At 45.3% G+C, this 14,949-nt stretch overlaps 1 protein-coding gene across 1 annotated transcript in view; it reads left to right on the forward strand.

The window, feature by feature from the left end:
* The window catches only part of UPK1B (uroplakin 1B), a 29,603-nt gene extending 22,084 nt beyond the window's left edge, over positions 1 to 7,519 (forward strand). Inside the window, exons 7-8 of the mRNA XM_038582925.1 lie at positions 2,725 to 2,808; positions 6,679 to 7,519. Coding sequence (XP_038438853.1) covers positions 2,725 to 2,808; positions 6,679 to 6,729 — 135 coding nt within the window. The 3' untranslated portion in view covers positions 6,730 to 7,519. The remainder of the gene's footprint in view (positions 1 to 2,724; positions 2,809 to 6,678) is intronic.
* The last annotated feature ends 7,430 nt before the right edge of the window (positions 7,520 to 14,949 follow it).

A 14,949-nucleotide genomic window follows, 5' to 3' on the forward strand; every position in this document is an offset into this window, starting at 1 on the left:
TGTAATCATGACTTCATATCCTGCTCCATCCATTCTATCAGTGTTTATTAGGTGCCTACTTTGTACCGAGCACTTGTGCTGGGTTCCAGAGATTCAGCAATGAGCACAATAAGATCCCTGCCCACGACTTGTGCTGTAGCAGAGGAGAGAGAGACCAAACAAGCTACCAAACAAATACATGACAAACTCCAGGTGGTGATAAATGCCACGAGCAAGAAGTAAAGCAGAGAAAGCATACTGGGAAAGACCAGGGGAAAGAGTGGTGTTTTCTATAAGGCTAAGGGAAGGCTTTGTGGGGATAATATTTGCAGAGTTCTGAATTAAGTGAGGAAATGATATGCTCCCTTAAAGATCGGAGAACAGAGTTCTGAGCAAAGGAAGCAGCAAGTGCAAAGGCCCCAAAGGGGAGCGTTCTTAGCTTTTTATAGAACATTAAAGGACGTCAGCATGGCAAGGTCAGAATGAGTGAAGAGTAGATGGGGCACCTGGGTGGCTCGGTCAGTTAAGTGTCTGTGTTCAGCTCAGGTCATGATCTCGGGGTCCTGGGATTGAGCCCGTGTGGGGCTCCCTGCTCAGTGGGAGGTCTGCTTCTCCCTCTCCCTCTGCCTCTCTCCCCAGCTTGTGCTCGTGCTCTCTCTCTTTCAAATAAATAATTTTTTAAAAAAAGAAAGAAGACGGCAAGGATACTTTAGATTTTGTAGGGCTTCAATCAGTAGGGAAAGATCACTCTTAGGAAAAACAATGAAAAATATGTATACAAAATTAGGTACAGGGCCTTGAAATGGGCTTGTGAGTAAGCAGCCCTGAAGCTTAAGCTCATTAGCTTCATAGGGAAGCAGCCTTTGGTAGAGGAAGCGGGGGTCAGAGAGTAAGGCAGAGCCACATCTGAGAGGGCCCCCGTAGGCCAGCGTGAGAACTCAGAATTTCATTGTAAGAGTGGCAGAAAGCCATTTCTTTTGAGCAGGGATTTGAAGTGATCCAATTTATGTTTGACAAGCATCCCTCTGGCACTGTATAAATAAATAGGATGCCAACAGTGGACTCAGGACCCAGGGAGACCAGGTAAGAGGCTGTTGTAGTAATCCTGGAAGGAGACCACAGTGGACCAAGGTGAGCAGGAAGTAATAAGTGTTTGGATTTTATATATATATATATTATATATATAAATGTATATATATTTCAAGATTTATTTATTTATATATATATATATTTTTTTAAGATTTATTTGTTTATTCATGAGAGACACAGAGAGAGGCAGAGACACAGGCAGAGGGAGAAGCAGGCTCTCTGTGGGGAACCCGATATGGGACTCGATCCCAGGACCCCAAGATCATGACCTGAGCTGAAGGCAGATGCTCAGCCAAGAAGCCACCCAGGCACCCTGGATTTGAGATATTTTAAAGTAGATCCAAAAGGTTTTGCCTAAGTATTTGGTGTTGGATAAGAGAAGAACAGTTAAAGATAATTTGAAAATTTCTTACTTGAGCACGTAGATGAATGGAGATGCCTATAACATAGACAGAGGAGAGTACATGAGGGAGAAATAAAGGCTTAGCAAAGGCAGGGTTTGTAAGTGGGTTAACAAGGGCCTGGAGCTGGGTCAGAAAAGATGGAACCCTAAGTGGTCACCTGCAGCCACTGGGCAGGCCTAACCGTCCAGGTCAGCCTTTTAAGGACATTTCCCTCTGGACCTCAGTGGTCCACAGAACCACCGGCTGCTGCATTTCCTAGACTTCTCCCAGGCTTCAGCTCAGGTCACTCAGAGGGCAGCTCTAACCCCACGTGCGTGTGTTTCTCCAGCACTCTGCATGGCGACTGGAACAGAGTGTGCCACATATAAAAACTCACAGGATTATGGCATGCATGAATGAATAATTTGATTAATAAAAAAATGAATCAGGGATGCCTGTGTGGCTCAGTGGTTGAGCCTCTGCCTTGGATTCAGGTCATGATCCCGGGGTCCTGGGATCAAGTCCCACAGCAGGCTCCTTGTGGGGAGCCTGCTTCTCCCTCTGCCTGTGTCCCTGTGTCTCTCATGAATAAATAAAAAATCTTTTAAAAAAATAAAATAAAAAATGAATCACTTGCATGCACACCGTGGCTTCTCAAGATCTCACTAGAATCCAGTAAAGATATGTTGAAATATGATAGCAAATGAGAATTTAGGACGTGTGAAACAGGGCTTCCTTTAGTGGTTAAAAAAACAAACCCTCTGAGGTTCATGGACCAGAAGCACTTTTCCTTAAGAACGGACAAATAAAAAAGTAACTCTGCCCTTAAAAAAAAACAAAAAACAAAAAACAAAAAACAAAACAAACAAAAAAAAAACACCAAAAAAAATCTTTAGGGAGAGAAAAATACTCAGATTTTATTAGGAATACTTTATATTGTACTTTATACTACAATTTAAAAAAAAGAATACTTTTTTTTTTTGCCCACCTATTCAATATGAAAAAATGTTAGCCTAAAATAGCAGCACCTTTGTTAGACTGAGTGATAAAGACACAAAATACTGTGATACAGAGTAGTTGTTGGACAGCATTATTTCTAGTCTCTCAGCAAAGCCCCGTTAGCGTGTGGCAGTCCACAGGCGATGTGGAAATAGTATGTGAAACTGGACTTTGGAACAGTATCGATCCAGATAGAAATGTGCTTTCTACCCATCTCTTAACATCTTTTTCTCTGGTTCCTCTCACCCCCGTGTGGGATCACCGACTCCCCCAGGGCTGCTATGAACTGATCTCTGGACCTATGAACCGACACGCCTGGGGGGTCGCCTGGTTTGGATTTGCCATTCTCTGCTGGACTGTGAGTATCTCCCTGCACATGAAAAGGAGAGAGCTGGTTAGCTCGCCCCTGGTTAGCCCAACCACACTAGACAGTCTGGAAACAAAACCTCAGACCTGAGGGCTTAGTCAGGAAGCTGCTGGCACCGACCAAGGACGCTGGATCCCACTGGCAGGTGGAGCATTTGTATCCGCTGGAGGGGAAGGGGTGCAGATCCACTCCTCGATGGGGGAGCACTTGCTGCTGTTCCAGCTCTCCAGATCTCATTAATTCCTCAATTCATTATGGTTAGATACCAAGGATATCTAAGTGGTTAGATACCACTTCCTGAGGAAGCTTGGAGCAAAGAAAACATGCCTGGATGGGCCCCAACCTCTGAGATTCTGATTCAATGGATCCAGGGGCAGGACCTAGGCATTTAAAAAAAAAAACTTTTTTTCCCTTATGATTCTAAATTTGCTGTCAGGATTAAAAGCAATTACATTCGGGAAGCAGTTCTAAACTTTTGGTTTAAGAACCCCTTTATACTCTCAAGAATTATTGAGGACTCCAACAAGCTTTTATTTATTTATGGGGGCTATATCTATTTGTATTTACCCTATTGGAAATTAACCCAGAATTTTAAAAAATACTAATTCATTTAAAATAACGATAATAAACTAATTACATGTTACCATTAACAATATATTTGTGTAGAAAAAAGTGACTATTTTCTAAAACATTTTGAAAAAAAAAGTGAGAAAAGTAGCATTGTTTTACGTTTTTAAGGGTATCTTCTGATTTTAATAGATGTATCTGATTTTAATAGAAGACAGCTGGTCCTCATATTTGCTTCTTCACTTAATCTGTTGTAGTACGTTGCTTAGGTTGAAGGATTTGAAAAAATCCATCCCCACACTGATAGGTAGTTGGAAGAAAACCAGGAATGTTTGGATAGCCTTATCTAAAGATAATTGTGATCATTCTCCTTTGGCACTATACAAAACTTGACAACTAGTAGTTTCTTAAAATGTGGAATCTAAAACTATGACAACAAGCTTTTCAGAATCTATTCTATTAAAATATATTCACCTTGGCTTGTCTTGCAGTTTGCATAAATCTTTTTACCCATTCATGATTCTATAACATCATGCATTGGTCATTTGGGAAAATATTGGTTCACTGTGTTATGTGATCTTCCAAATGTGGACTGAATTCTTTACGCCCTACCAGGAAATCACATCTGTTGCTATTGCCACATTGGAAAGGACCTCAATCACGGGGATGCTCTCAGCCCATCATGGCAGAAACACACGTTGCCTGATTTTTGCCTGTGCGCCCAAATTTATCACTGGCAACAGATATTGTCAGTTGTTTTCCTCGAAGTGACATGCTCGCTTTGTAAATTTTTGAGAAAATGCCAGCCAGACACCCAATCTGAATAACCATAGCGTATCTGTTAGTCTTTTTTTTTTTCAAGTAAAAATCGTTTTTTTTTAAGATTTTATTTATTTATTCAAAAATCGTGTTTCATGATAAAATGGCTAGTTCACTACACAACTTAAACAGTCATACAACTGCCTCTCCTTAAGCCAACCATCAGATTTCAGTATGCAACTGCTTTACGCATATTTTCTGTTGCAAGAATATGAAAAAGATGTATATTCAGGGGCACCTGGGTGGCACAGTGGGTTAGGTGTTTGACTCCTGATTGCGGCTCAGGTCATGATTTTAGGGTCATGAGATCGAGTTCCATGCTGGGCTCCCCCTGCCCTCTCCCCTGCAACCTCCCCCTTTACCCCCCTGCTCTGCTGGGGGGAGTCTGCTTGATATTCTCTCTGTCTTTCCGTCTGCACCCCCTACCCCGCATGCACATGAGCGTACGCTCTCTGTCTCTAATAATCTCTTTTTAAAATATTTTATTTATTTATTTGAGAGAAAGAATGACAGAGAGACAGCATGTGCACGAGCTGGGGAGAGGAGCAGAGGGAGAGGGAGAAGCTGTCTTCCCACTGAGCAAGGAGCCCAACATGGGGCTGGAACCCAGGACCTCAGGATCATGACCTGAGCCAAAGGCAGACACTTAACTGACTGAGCCACCCAGGTGCCCCAATAAATAAATCTTTTTTTAAAAACCGTGTATAGGGGCAGCCCCGGTGGTGCAGTGGTTTAGCGCTGCCTGCAGCCCAGGGTGTGATTCTGGGGACCCGGGATCGAGTCCCACGTCGGGCTCCTGCATGGTGCCTGCTTCTCCCTCTGCCTGTGTGTGTGTGTATCTCTCTGTCTCTATGAATAAATAAATAAAATCTTTAAAAAAAATAAAAATAAAAATAATAAAAACCATGTATATTCAAAGGTAAACATTTAATAAAATGGGTAATTCTTACTGCTTCATCAAAAACAACCCCAAAATTCTAAAACTCTAAATCTTTTAACCTACTCTTTTTTTTTTGGACTGCAAGTACATAGCAGTGAGTACACTAACTACTAACACAGTTTAGTGCCTCTGCCTTGAATCCTGCCAAGACGCCAGCTGTTTTACCTTCCACTGTCTTTGCACCATCAGCACAAATGTGGAAAACAGTAAAAAGGGCAAATAGAGTCTCAATATTATTATGCAAATGGTCTTAACATCGTGGACACCTGCAAGGGTCCCTTAGGTGTATGCCCACGACACTTTAGGGAATGCTGGGTTTGGGGTGAGAAGCTGAGTGAGGCAGGAAGGAAGGGAAAATGAACTCCCTTGAGAGGTCTTCTGCGGTCCCTCACCTGCCCTCAGGAACTCCCACAACACCCTGCACACACCTGTCCTGTCACTGTCGCTCCACCACTGGGAGCCAGCTGCCCTCTGTACCCCTGGGGCCCAGCAGAACACCTAGCAAGTGTCTGACAGTTTGTCAAATGAATGGAAAATGGTAACAGTGAAGTTTCTATTAGTGCCATGCTGGCAGGAACTGTGGGATAATGTTGAAAGGCCCCTATGGATCTTAGAACTCCAGACCAGTGGAAACCCTGGACATTTCCACAAGCATCAAACAGACTCTGAATTTAGCAAGTCTCTCTGAAATTCCAAAGAGGGAAGCAAAAGGAACTCCATGTATTGAAGACCTGCTCTGGGCAAGGCAACGTATCCAATCCTTTTAGCATGAAATCCCCACAACAGTTGGGTAGGCAGCCAGTCTCCGTGGATACAAGCTCCTTACCTTCTCTGTGCCTTGGTGTCTTCATAGGGTTCAGGAAGCATTCAGGGTTGTTATATGGGTAGCCCCAGAACAGTGCCTGTTGTATAGAAAATTGTCAAAAAACACCAGACGTTAGTGGTAATGGTATTTCTTTCTCATTCCAGCATCTAACTCTGGGGTAGGTGAAGAATAATACCATCATGACTCTCCAGATGCAGGGAGCGGGTGGCAGAGGTGCCACAGAACCCAGATACTCTAACCCCTTGCCTGAGTCAAATACCTTGAGTTCCATGGCATTCTTCAGGAGCTGCTCTTCTAGGTCATGAGCATTTTGGGGAAAAGAGGGAGTCCTGTGGGAGGAGAGGTTCGGCACTAGAAAGCAAGAAACCTGTACCTCCAAGTGGCCCATACAAGAATTAGGAACACCCTGGAAGGTCATTAGCCCTGATGGGAAGAAGAAAGAACTTCCCCATGGGGCTGGCTTAGCGCAGACTGGGAGGCGCAACTCCAGCAGCCAGGTAATTAATTCTAGGGCAGATTGGGGCAGGAAAGTGAGGAATGGGATGTGATCCCTGAGTGGCAGGATGGTGACCTCTGCCCCATGAGGCTTCTTAAGGCGACTCTTAAAACTTCGGCATCATCTAAGCCTGAGTGAACCCAACATCCTTTTTTCCCCCAAGTATGTGATGTTTCTAAAATAATTCCTTATTTTTCCCCCTTTGTTTTCTAGTTTTGGGTTCTCCTGGGTACCATGTTCTACTGGAGCAGAATTGAATATTAAGAGCACGGCGTGACCACCCACCGCCCTCCTGCAGGCCCACCCCTGTGCCCAGGCGGCCTCCTCACTGGGTCTGGCTCCCCTGGGCGCTCAGCCTCTCCAAATTCTCACTAGTGTTCTCAGCCTCGTCGAGGCTTCTGCAACATTCTTATAGACAGTAGGAAAGACCTGAGAAAGTCAGTAACTACCTCCAGCTCTGCTTATTTTTAACACGGGGGCATGGAGCCATCCACCAGAACCCTGTTATCACTGCAAGCGCCTGACACCCCAAGTCTGCACTTGGACAGCAAACTTGCATGCACTGTACCCTGCTTTCCAAGAGACGTGCAAAGGGTTTCATTTATCTCCATCTTGCCCAGGTGAGAAAACTAAGGAAAAAGTTGCTGAGAAAAATCTTTGGCCTTTGCTCTAGGGTGGCTCCCATCACACAGACACAAGTGACCCCTTAAAGCCACTCGAGGACCCCGTTGTTCTCCAGGACGATGTCTGACCTTGAGTTACTGGTGGTTGAAACTTCGTCTCGGACACGGCAGGGTGACATGTGTGTTGTCCCATGAACTAGATGTGGACTTCTGGGGACAGAGTCGGGCCTGTCATATAGTTAGCGGTCTCCACTTGAAACACCTTTCCAACAGGGGACCAGCAAGCTGGAGAGTAGCGACGTGATCTATGGTGATTTCTGTTACTGTCGAAATATTTCTCTTCTGAACTATGTTTCCATCTGTGGTCCTGAAAGAAATTCTTATAATTCAGTATTTGTCTGGTCTTACAAATAAAGAGGGCTTTCAATATGTTCACTCTCTTTTGTTTTTACCGATGGCATAATTGGTCACATACAAGAGTATCAAAATGAGTGTTTTAACAGAAGAGCCTTTTGGGCTCATTAGAATGAAAGTTTAGGAGGGGGAAATGCAACCGGGTGAGGCTTCCTGCTGGATGCCCTGTAACCCTGTTGTATGGCTAAATGGTTGGAACTTCTAAATTTACTTTTACTTTTCACTCCTGCATGTAGCCCAGTAGTGGTGATGGAGCTACAGCTCCTCAGCCCTTTTCCTCCTGCAGTGGAAGCCTCTGGAACTTCCAACCACTGAACTATGTCCCCTTGTGAAGGAAATGTATGTTTTCTTCAGGGTCCTACTCACAGCCAACTCAGTCACAAGGAGTGCCCCGATCCCACACCCTGACCAGGTTCTGGGGAGTTAGGCTGAGCCCGGGTGTAGGGAGGCACAAGGGAGGAGTGGGGTGCGGGCGCACCCCTGCCATGCACCTGCTGGTAAAGCTGGGGCAGCACAGCCCGTCCCTAAATCCCAGAATAGGGGGCCAAAGGCTCCTGTCCTGACACTTAACCAGCTTGCCCCTCCGTTGCCCCACTTTGTCCCCAGGAGAGCGTGTGGGGTGTCAGGATAAATGACACCTGCACTTAATGGAGAAGGTTCTCTCCAAGGTCTTCTAGAAGAGAGAAAGAGAGGAAGGAGCTTACTCTGGACAAAGCTTTGAAATGCCTCTCCCATGTGTTCCGACACCTTTTTCTTCCACTGCTAACCAGATTTTCCAGTGCCTCAAGGGCTCTGCTGGCTGAGCAAATTCTGCCCCCAAGTCTTCTCCTGACTCCACCCCCCATCGCCCCGGTTTCCTGAGTGCTCCACAAATCTACCCACACGAGTCCATTCTCCTTGTGATTTGATCTCAGCTAGGTTAAGGGAAAGGCTTTGTGCAGACTAATTCATACTAACGGGTGAGTGGCAACTAGTTTCCACTCTCTTAATCTTCTCTGTGGATTTTTCATGGATAATTGAAAACTGATCTCTGGTTAGTGGAATTCAAGGCAGCAGTGGGAGCAGGAAAGGGTTATCGTGGGGCCAGATGGCCCCCCTGCTGCTCTCTAAATCTTACCTCCTGCCTTCTCTACCAAGTAGTAACTAGAAAGAGAACAGGCAGTTAGTGCCCCTTGCCCCCTCTGCAGCTATCTTCCTATCTGGGACCTCAGCCTTACCTTGAGAGAAGGTGCAAATTTCACAGGTTTTATTCCTCTGAAACCCAAATAAGGTCCCAAACCCAAGTACCCACTATGTCTAGGTCACCGACCCTTGGGGTGAACAGCTTTCAGCCGAGACAAGCCCAGGCCTGCCGTTCACCACTCCTGTGCCTTCTGCCCCGGCGGTCTTGAGTTTAACCTCAGGGCAATTTCCACTCCACGCAGGTCCTACTTCCATCCATCTCCACTTTCCATGGAAGCCCAGCCTTCCCCTTTTTCCTTCTGGCCTCTGGGACTGAAAGTGGGGCTCACAGCGGGACTCAAACCACCGTTCAGGGTGAGGTCCAGGTCCAGCCTCACCAAAGCCACATCCAGCCCCAGCAGACCAGGTTGTGGAAGGAGTGCAGGAATGGCTGGCTCCGGGGAGCTGGCGAGGTTGCTGGGCTCAAGACCCACCCAGACAAAACCATCTTGAGAAATTGCCACTTCTCCAACAGCCCATGGGCCTGCTTGTCAGGTGCACAAAGAACAATTACTACCCAACACCAGAAAGGGGGCAGGCTGACTCTGGGGCAGGTTTTACTTGGTTGCAATGCCAGATGGCTCATCACACTCTCTTGGTTGGCTGATTCCTCCCAGGTTGCCCCTCAGGCTCCTGGCGGGCTGTGTACACAGCAGAAGGCCTGCTGCTCAGGGGCACCTGGGTGGCTCGGTCATTAGGTGACCGGCTCCTGGTTTCAGCTCCCATGGGGATGGGGGTGGGAGGCCTTGGAATCAGCCTGGCCTGCGCTCAACGGGGGGCCGGTCCCTTTGGGCTTTGGGCTTAGCAGAGGGATGGGGGGCTGCTTGGGATGCTCTCTCTCCCTCTTCCTCCTCACCCCCCAAAATAAATATATAAATCTTTTCTAGAAAGAGGGGCACCTGCGTGGCTCAGTCGGTTAAACATCCGCCTTCTGCTCAGGTCGTGATCTCAGGGTCCTGGGATGGAGCCCCGCGTCGGGAGCCCTGCTCCCTGGGGGGGCCTGCTTCTCCCTCTCCCTCTGCCTGCTGCTCCCACTGTTTGTGCTCTTTCTATCAAATAATAATAAAAAAAAATCTTCCCCCACCAAATTTTTTTTCCAAATTATTTTTTTTCCAAATTATTTTTTAATTAAAAAAAACAACATACTGTTCAGGTTTGTAAGCTCTAGGACTTCTTCTCCTACATGAGTTCGAATACACAGACATTGCTCCAATTCTAAGCCGTAGATGAGGTGCTTCCCGGCTACTGATAAAGAAGAGAAACTCACTGGTCCTGTGAGTTTGAAAATCCAATCTCCTCTCAACCCCCCACCACCCCCACCCCTCCGTGACAGGCGGGCTGTGGCTGAGGAACTGGAAACTCAGCTACTTTCTTATCTCTATTGAGTGAACCAGGGTCTTTCTCCTCCTATATCTAATATTTCCTTTCCTTTGTGTTTTCTGCTTCACCACACTCAGATCCTTATCACCTTCTATGCCTGAGGCTGAATCAAAAAAGAAACCCAGCAAAGGCTAGTTGTATGCTACGGAGTTTGCTTTCATGTGTGACATTTTTAGAAGGCTTGAGTGGCTCGTCTGATGAGATGCACAAACATCTTGGAAAAAGGCAACATTTCTGATAAATGCAATTCCCAGAACCCTCCTCCAAGCAATCCTGCCCACAGCCAACTCTCAACTCTCAATACACACACACACACACACACACACACACACACAACCTTTGACAAATAGCCAAATCTTGGGGTTAAAGAGAAAGGGTGCCATCATGTCCTACTTTCTAGTGGCTTCTACTCTGAGTTCCTGCGGAAAAAGAAAACAAGAGCAGCCCTGACATTCGGAAACTAGGCTGCACTCACACCTAGGCCTGTAGATGTAAACAATCCTACCGGATGTAATCTCACACAATCCCCACCTCAGAACCTCAGATAAGGTCACACAAAATGAGGCAAAGTACAAGTCCACTTCCCAGTTTTGTCCAAGCACAAATACAAGGTCACGGTGCCACCTGCAAAATACCAAACATACCCTCCTTTGACTAAAATAAGTGATTGCCACAAGGTTACTAATTACAGCTCCATTCTCTTGCTAGTCTCTATTCTATGAAAAAAATGTATACACACAATTGTCCCCCCTTTCTGACAAATGTCCAAGGTAGAGCACACCGTTTGCTTAGGCCCTCCCCTTAATGACCCAACCAAAACCCAAATGCTGTAATAGGTTCCAACTCCCTTTTCCTAAGGCACTTCATGGTTCCCTATGGTGTTTTCTCCCTCACTAGGAGTCATAATCCCAACTTACTTAACTAGAGATGTGTTCCTAGGAGTCTTTGAAGGGCATAGCTCTCTCCAAATAACTGTCCATCCCTATTTCCTCTCTTGGTGTATTTGTTGGTTGGTTTAGAGCCAAATATCTGGCTCTAAATCCCAGCTCTGCATGTCTTTGGCAATTTATTTAGCCTCTTGGAACCCGCTTCAGGAAAACAAGACTATCCTCACAGAGGACTGGGAGGGTCCAGTAAGATATGATGTCAAGTGCATCAGAATGGTTAACAGGCTAAGAGACACCAATAAGAAGTTATATTCTTAAGTCTGAAGAACTCTGCTTGGCCCAGAATCCTTGGAAACATCCCAACTAAGGTCACATTGTTCAATTTATTACAATAAGCTTCATGACCAAATACACTGGTCCAAATTTACTGGGCCTCAAACAATAGCTGAGTAATAGCTTTTCACAACTCCTACGCCATAGAAGAATGTACTAGGGTCATCAAGATAAGACATTTTAATGGATATGTCTCATGTTCTGTGTATATTTCTAGAGTCCTCACTACAAATGAGATCTCTGCTCTGGCTGGCCTCCCAGAGAAATCTCATCATCCGACAATGTGATATTCAGGGCGGGGGGACACAAGGTACGGGAGAGAGACTTGGGTTCAAGACTTATCTCCTCCTCTTACCAACTTCAGTAAGTTACTTGAATCTGTTTTTTCTTTGCTGTACATACATACCTACAGGGCTATTGGAAAGTTTAAATTAAAAAAAAAAAAAGATACATACATACACAGGTAACTTGGCTAATACAGAGAAAGCATTCAGTTATTGTTATGACCCATGCTTCACCAACCTCTCTTCCAAGGCCCAAATTTACACATATGTGCACACACACACATACACATATATACAAGGTCCAATTTTGAGTTTTCAACAGTCATCCATGGAACAACAGGGCCTTTGCCTGTACAGTCCTGTTCCCTGGGGTGGGACATCTCATCACTCCTTTGTGAATACCTCTGAGACCTATTGGACCCTCTCAGCAGGTGTAAGGTGGTCTTCAGAGTACTTAACACCTGTGAAGGTGGCAACAGCTTAAATATCTAAGGTACTAAGGGATCGGCTTAAAATATGGAATGTGATTAGCAAAAAAAAGTATTTCTAAAATGCATCTAAATATGCTCCATCTTGTAGTATGTGTTAACGCCTTTGACAAGAACTGTATATATATGTATATAACTTGGAGAAAGTGGACATTTTGAGTCTAGCAGAAAAGATCTTTCATCTCTCCAGGGAGTCCATCCACGGAGCATTTGGGGCCACTCGGGGAAACCTGTCTAATAGGGGCTTGAGTGGAAGTGAAAGGGCTAAAGGCGGAAAAACCAGGGAGGGAGTCTGGAAAAAAGTTCTAAGACCAGATGAGAATGGAACATACTTTTAAGATCCCAGAAGATACCAAACTTCTCTAGGAGCTAGGACAGAGATCTAAATTCAGGCAAACTACCTGAAAGGAAAAGAACCAGCCCCCTCAAAAAAATTTAAAAATTAGAGAAGCCAAGGTGATGGCAATATGTTGTAATGGTCTTGAAGTCAGAAGACCTGACTTTGCCAACTACTAGCTGTGATACAGGCAAGTCCTTGACCTGCTCAGAACCTCTACTTCCTTATCTACTCTACTTATCTCAAGAGTCAACCAGACCAATAAATTGTGTGTAATAATATCACAAACCATAAAGCACTCTAAAATTGAGTGGCAAGGTGAGATAAAATCAATAAAGCATTTAAGGGGGGCACCTGGTGGCTCAGTGGTTGAGCGTCTGCCTTCTGCTCAGGTCATGATCCCGGGGTCCTGGGATCAAGTCCCACATCAGGCTCATCATAAGAAACCTGCTTCTCCCTATGCCTATGTCTCTGCCTCTCTCTCTGTGTCTCTCATGAATAAATAAATAAAATCTTTAAAAAAAAAAAAAGCATTTAAGATAGCACACCGTTCACGTACTTATGATGTCCAAATAAACCGTGCTCATATAATCCTTAGCAATTACTAGAAGCGTATCTACAAAGCTCAGAAAGCTCAGCCTCTTTGTAGCAGTTGACAATGAAAACATATAGGGCAGGAATTGGGGAAACTTGGCTCCTTTGAGGCCAAACCCCTCTGCCCATCAGTGAAAGGAAGCAGGACGACAGCAATAAGCAAAGGTCCTAAAAAATTCTCTTCCACCCTGAGAAGTTTCACGATGAGTCATTTATATGACTTGTACGTTACCTTAGTGGAAAGAATGAACTGAAGCACAGTAATAGGCATGGTGCAGTGGTTTCTAACATTTGCCCCCAAAATGCAGATGCCTGTTCATAGCTCAAAAAGCGTGGGGAATTTCCACATGGTTAGCTGTATTTTGTTTCCATTTAACAAGAAACTGAACTCTCAAATATGGATCCTCAAATTCCTTGCACACAGTTTCTCTTCCTTTACCCTCCCAACCATGACCAGGGACCCACAGCTCCAAACTGGGGACCTCTGGCATGGGCCGTCGCCAATCACAATAGTTCAGTCTGTACAAGATTATAATTAAGAGAATTTGAAGCAGAATGCTCAAGGTGCTGCAGAAAAGAGAGAGAAGAGCGAGGGGGAAAATGGAAAACCATTGTTACTTCCTTGCCAAAGGAAAAAAAAGAAAAACCCACAGCTTTTAATTGTCCCTACGGAGTTAAAGGTAAACCAGGCCAGTCCTAGGTAAACCTGTTCCATCTACAAAATGTATTTTCCTTTCAAATTCTCCTTGCCCACTTGGGAGGTGACTACTGCCTTTCTTGGGAGCCCCAAGCCCGCCTTCCCCTCCTTCTCCCTTTTGGGAAGAACATTATTTACAATCATTGGCTGGCATTCATTCATGTTAAAGTTTAACAATTAAAAGTGTCATATAATAAAAAAATAAAAGTGTCATATAGTAACGATGGATTGAGAGATCCCAAATCTTCCTTAAGAACATCCACATCTACATTATTTATGTGTCCAGTCACCCATACAAACAAAATATAATTTCGTTATCCAAGTATCCATCTCTGAATATTTCTGTATTCCAGTATCCTTCTCCTACTACCTTCCTTAGATTATCCACCCACATCCCTGCCCGAACCCCAAGAAGGTCAGCAGTACTGGCCCCTTCTCCCCCAGACGACTGACACTGCCCAACTCTGGCCATGGCCCCATCTTCCTCCCAAATCAAAGGCTTCCAAACCCAGGCTTCTACCCCTTGCTATCCTGTTGGTGACCAGGTGTGCCCTGGGTCCAACCCTGTTGCACCCAGGACTGGTGGTGGAAAGGAGTGGGGCACAAGAGGATAAACAGATCAAAAACATGATGTGGCCTGGGAAATGAGATGCAGAGGCACCTGCCACGGGCCCAGAGCTGGTTAGAGAAAGGGACTGCACACAGGAAGAACAGGAGAAAGGAATGGAAGGATAAAGAGGAGAGGGTGTGAGGGGGCTCAGTCCAATTTGTTTGTTTCTAAACCCTTGAGGATCATGGGTCCTGAAATGAACACATCAATAGGCCTCAAACATCAGTAAAAAAACAAGGAGCACCGCATGCTTTTTCACATTTTACTACAGAGGTACTTTCGATCTATTACTAGCTAATAGGTCATTTGTAAACTGCTGATGCAGATCCTGCGTGTAGAAAATCATTTTACAAAAATACATCAAAAACTAGAGGATAACGTGTTCCCTGTGGGCTGTTGCTGGAAGGCACGTCTGGGCAGGTGACACGGGCCACAGAGCAGCAGCGGCGGTCGCAGCCCACACGGGCCTCCCTGCGGCCAGGTTTGTCCAAGTTCACTGCATCCTGATTCTTCACCTTTCTTCTCTCCTCCGTGGCCTTCTTCTCACCCGGGACCCACCTCTTCACAGATGACCGTGCAGGACAAACAAGTAACAGACTTCTTCGTACCGTTCTCC

The sequence above is a fragment of the Canis lupus genome, chromosome 33, assembly GCF_011100685.1.
Source record: "Canis lupus familiaris isolate Mischka breed German Shepherd chromosome 33, alternate assembly UU_Cfam_GSD_1.0, whole genome shotgun sequence".
In the NCBI taxonomy this organism is placed as follows: domain Eukaryota; kingdom Metazoa; phylum Chordata; class Mammalia; order Carnivora; family Canidae; genus Canis; species Canis lupus.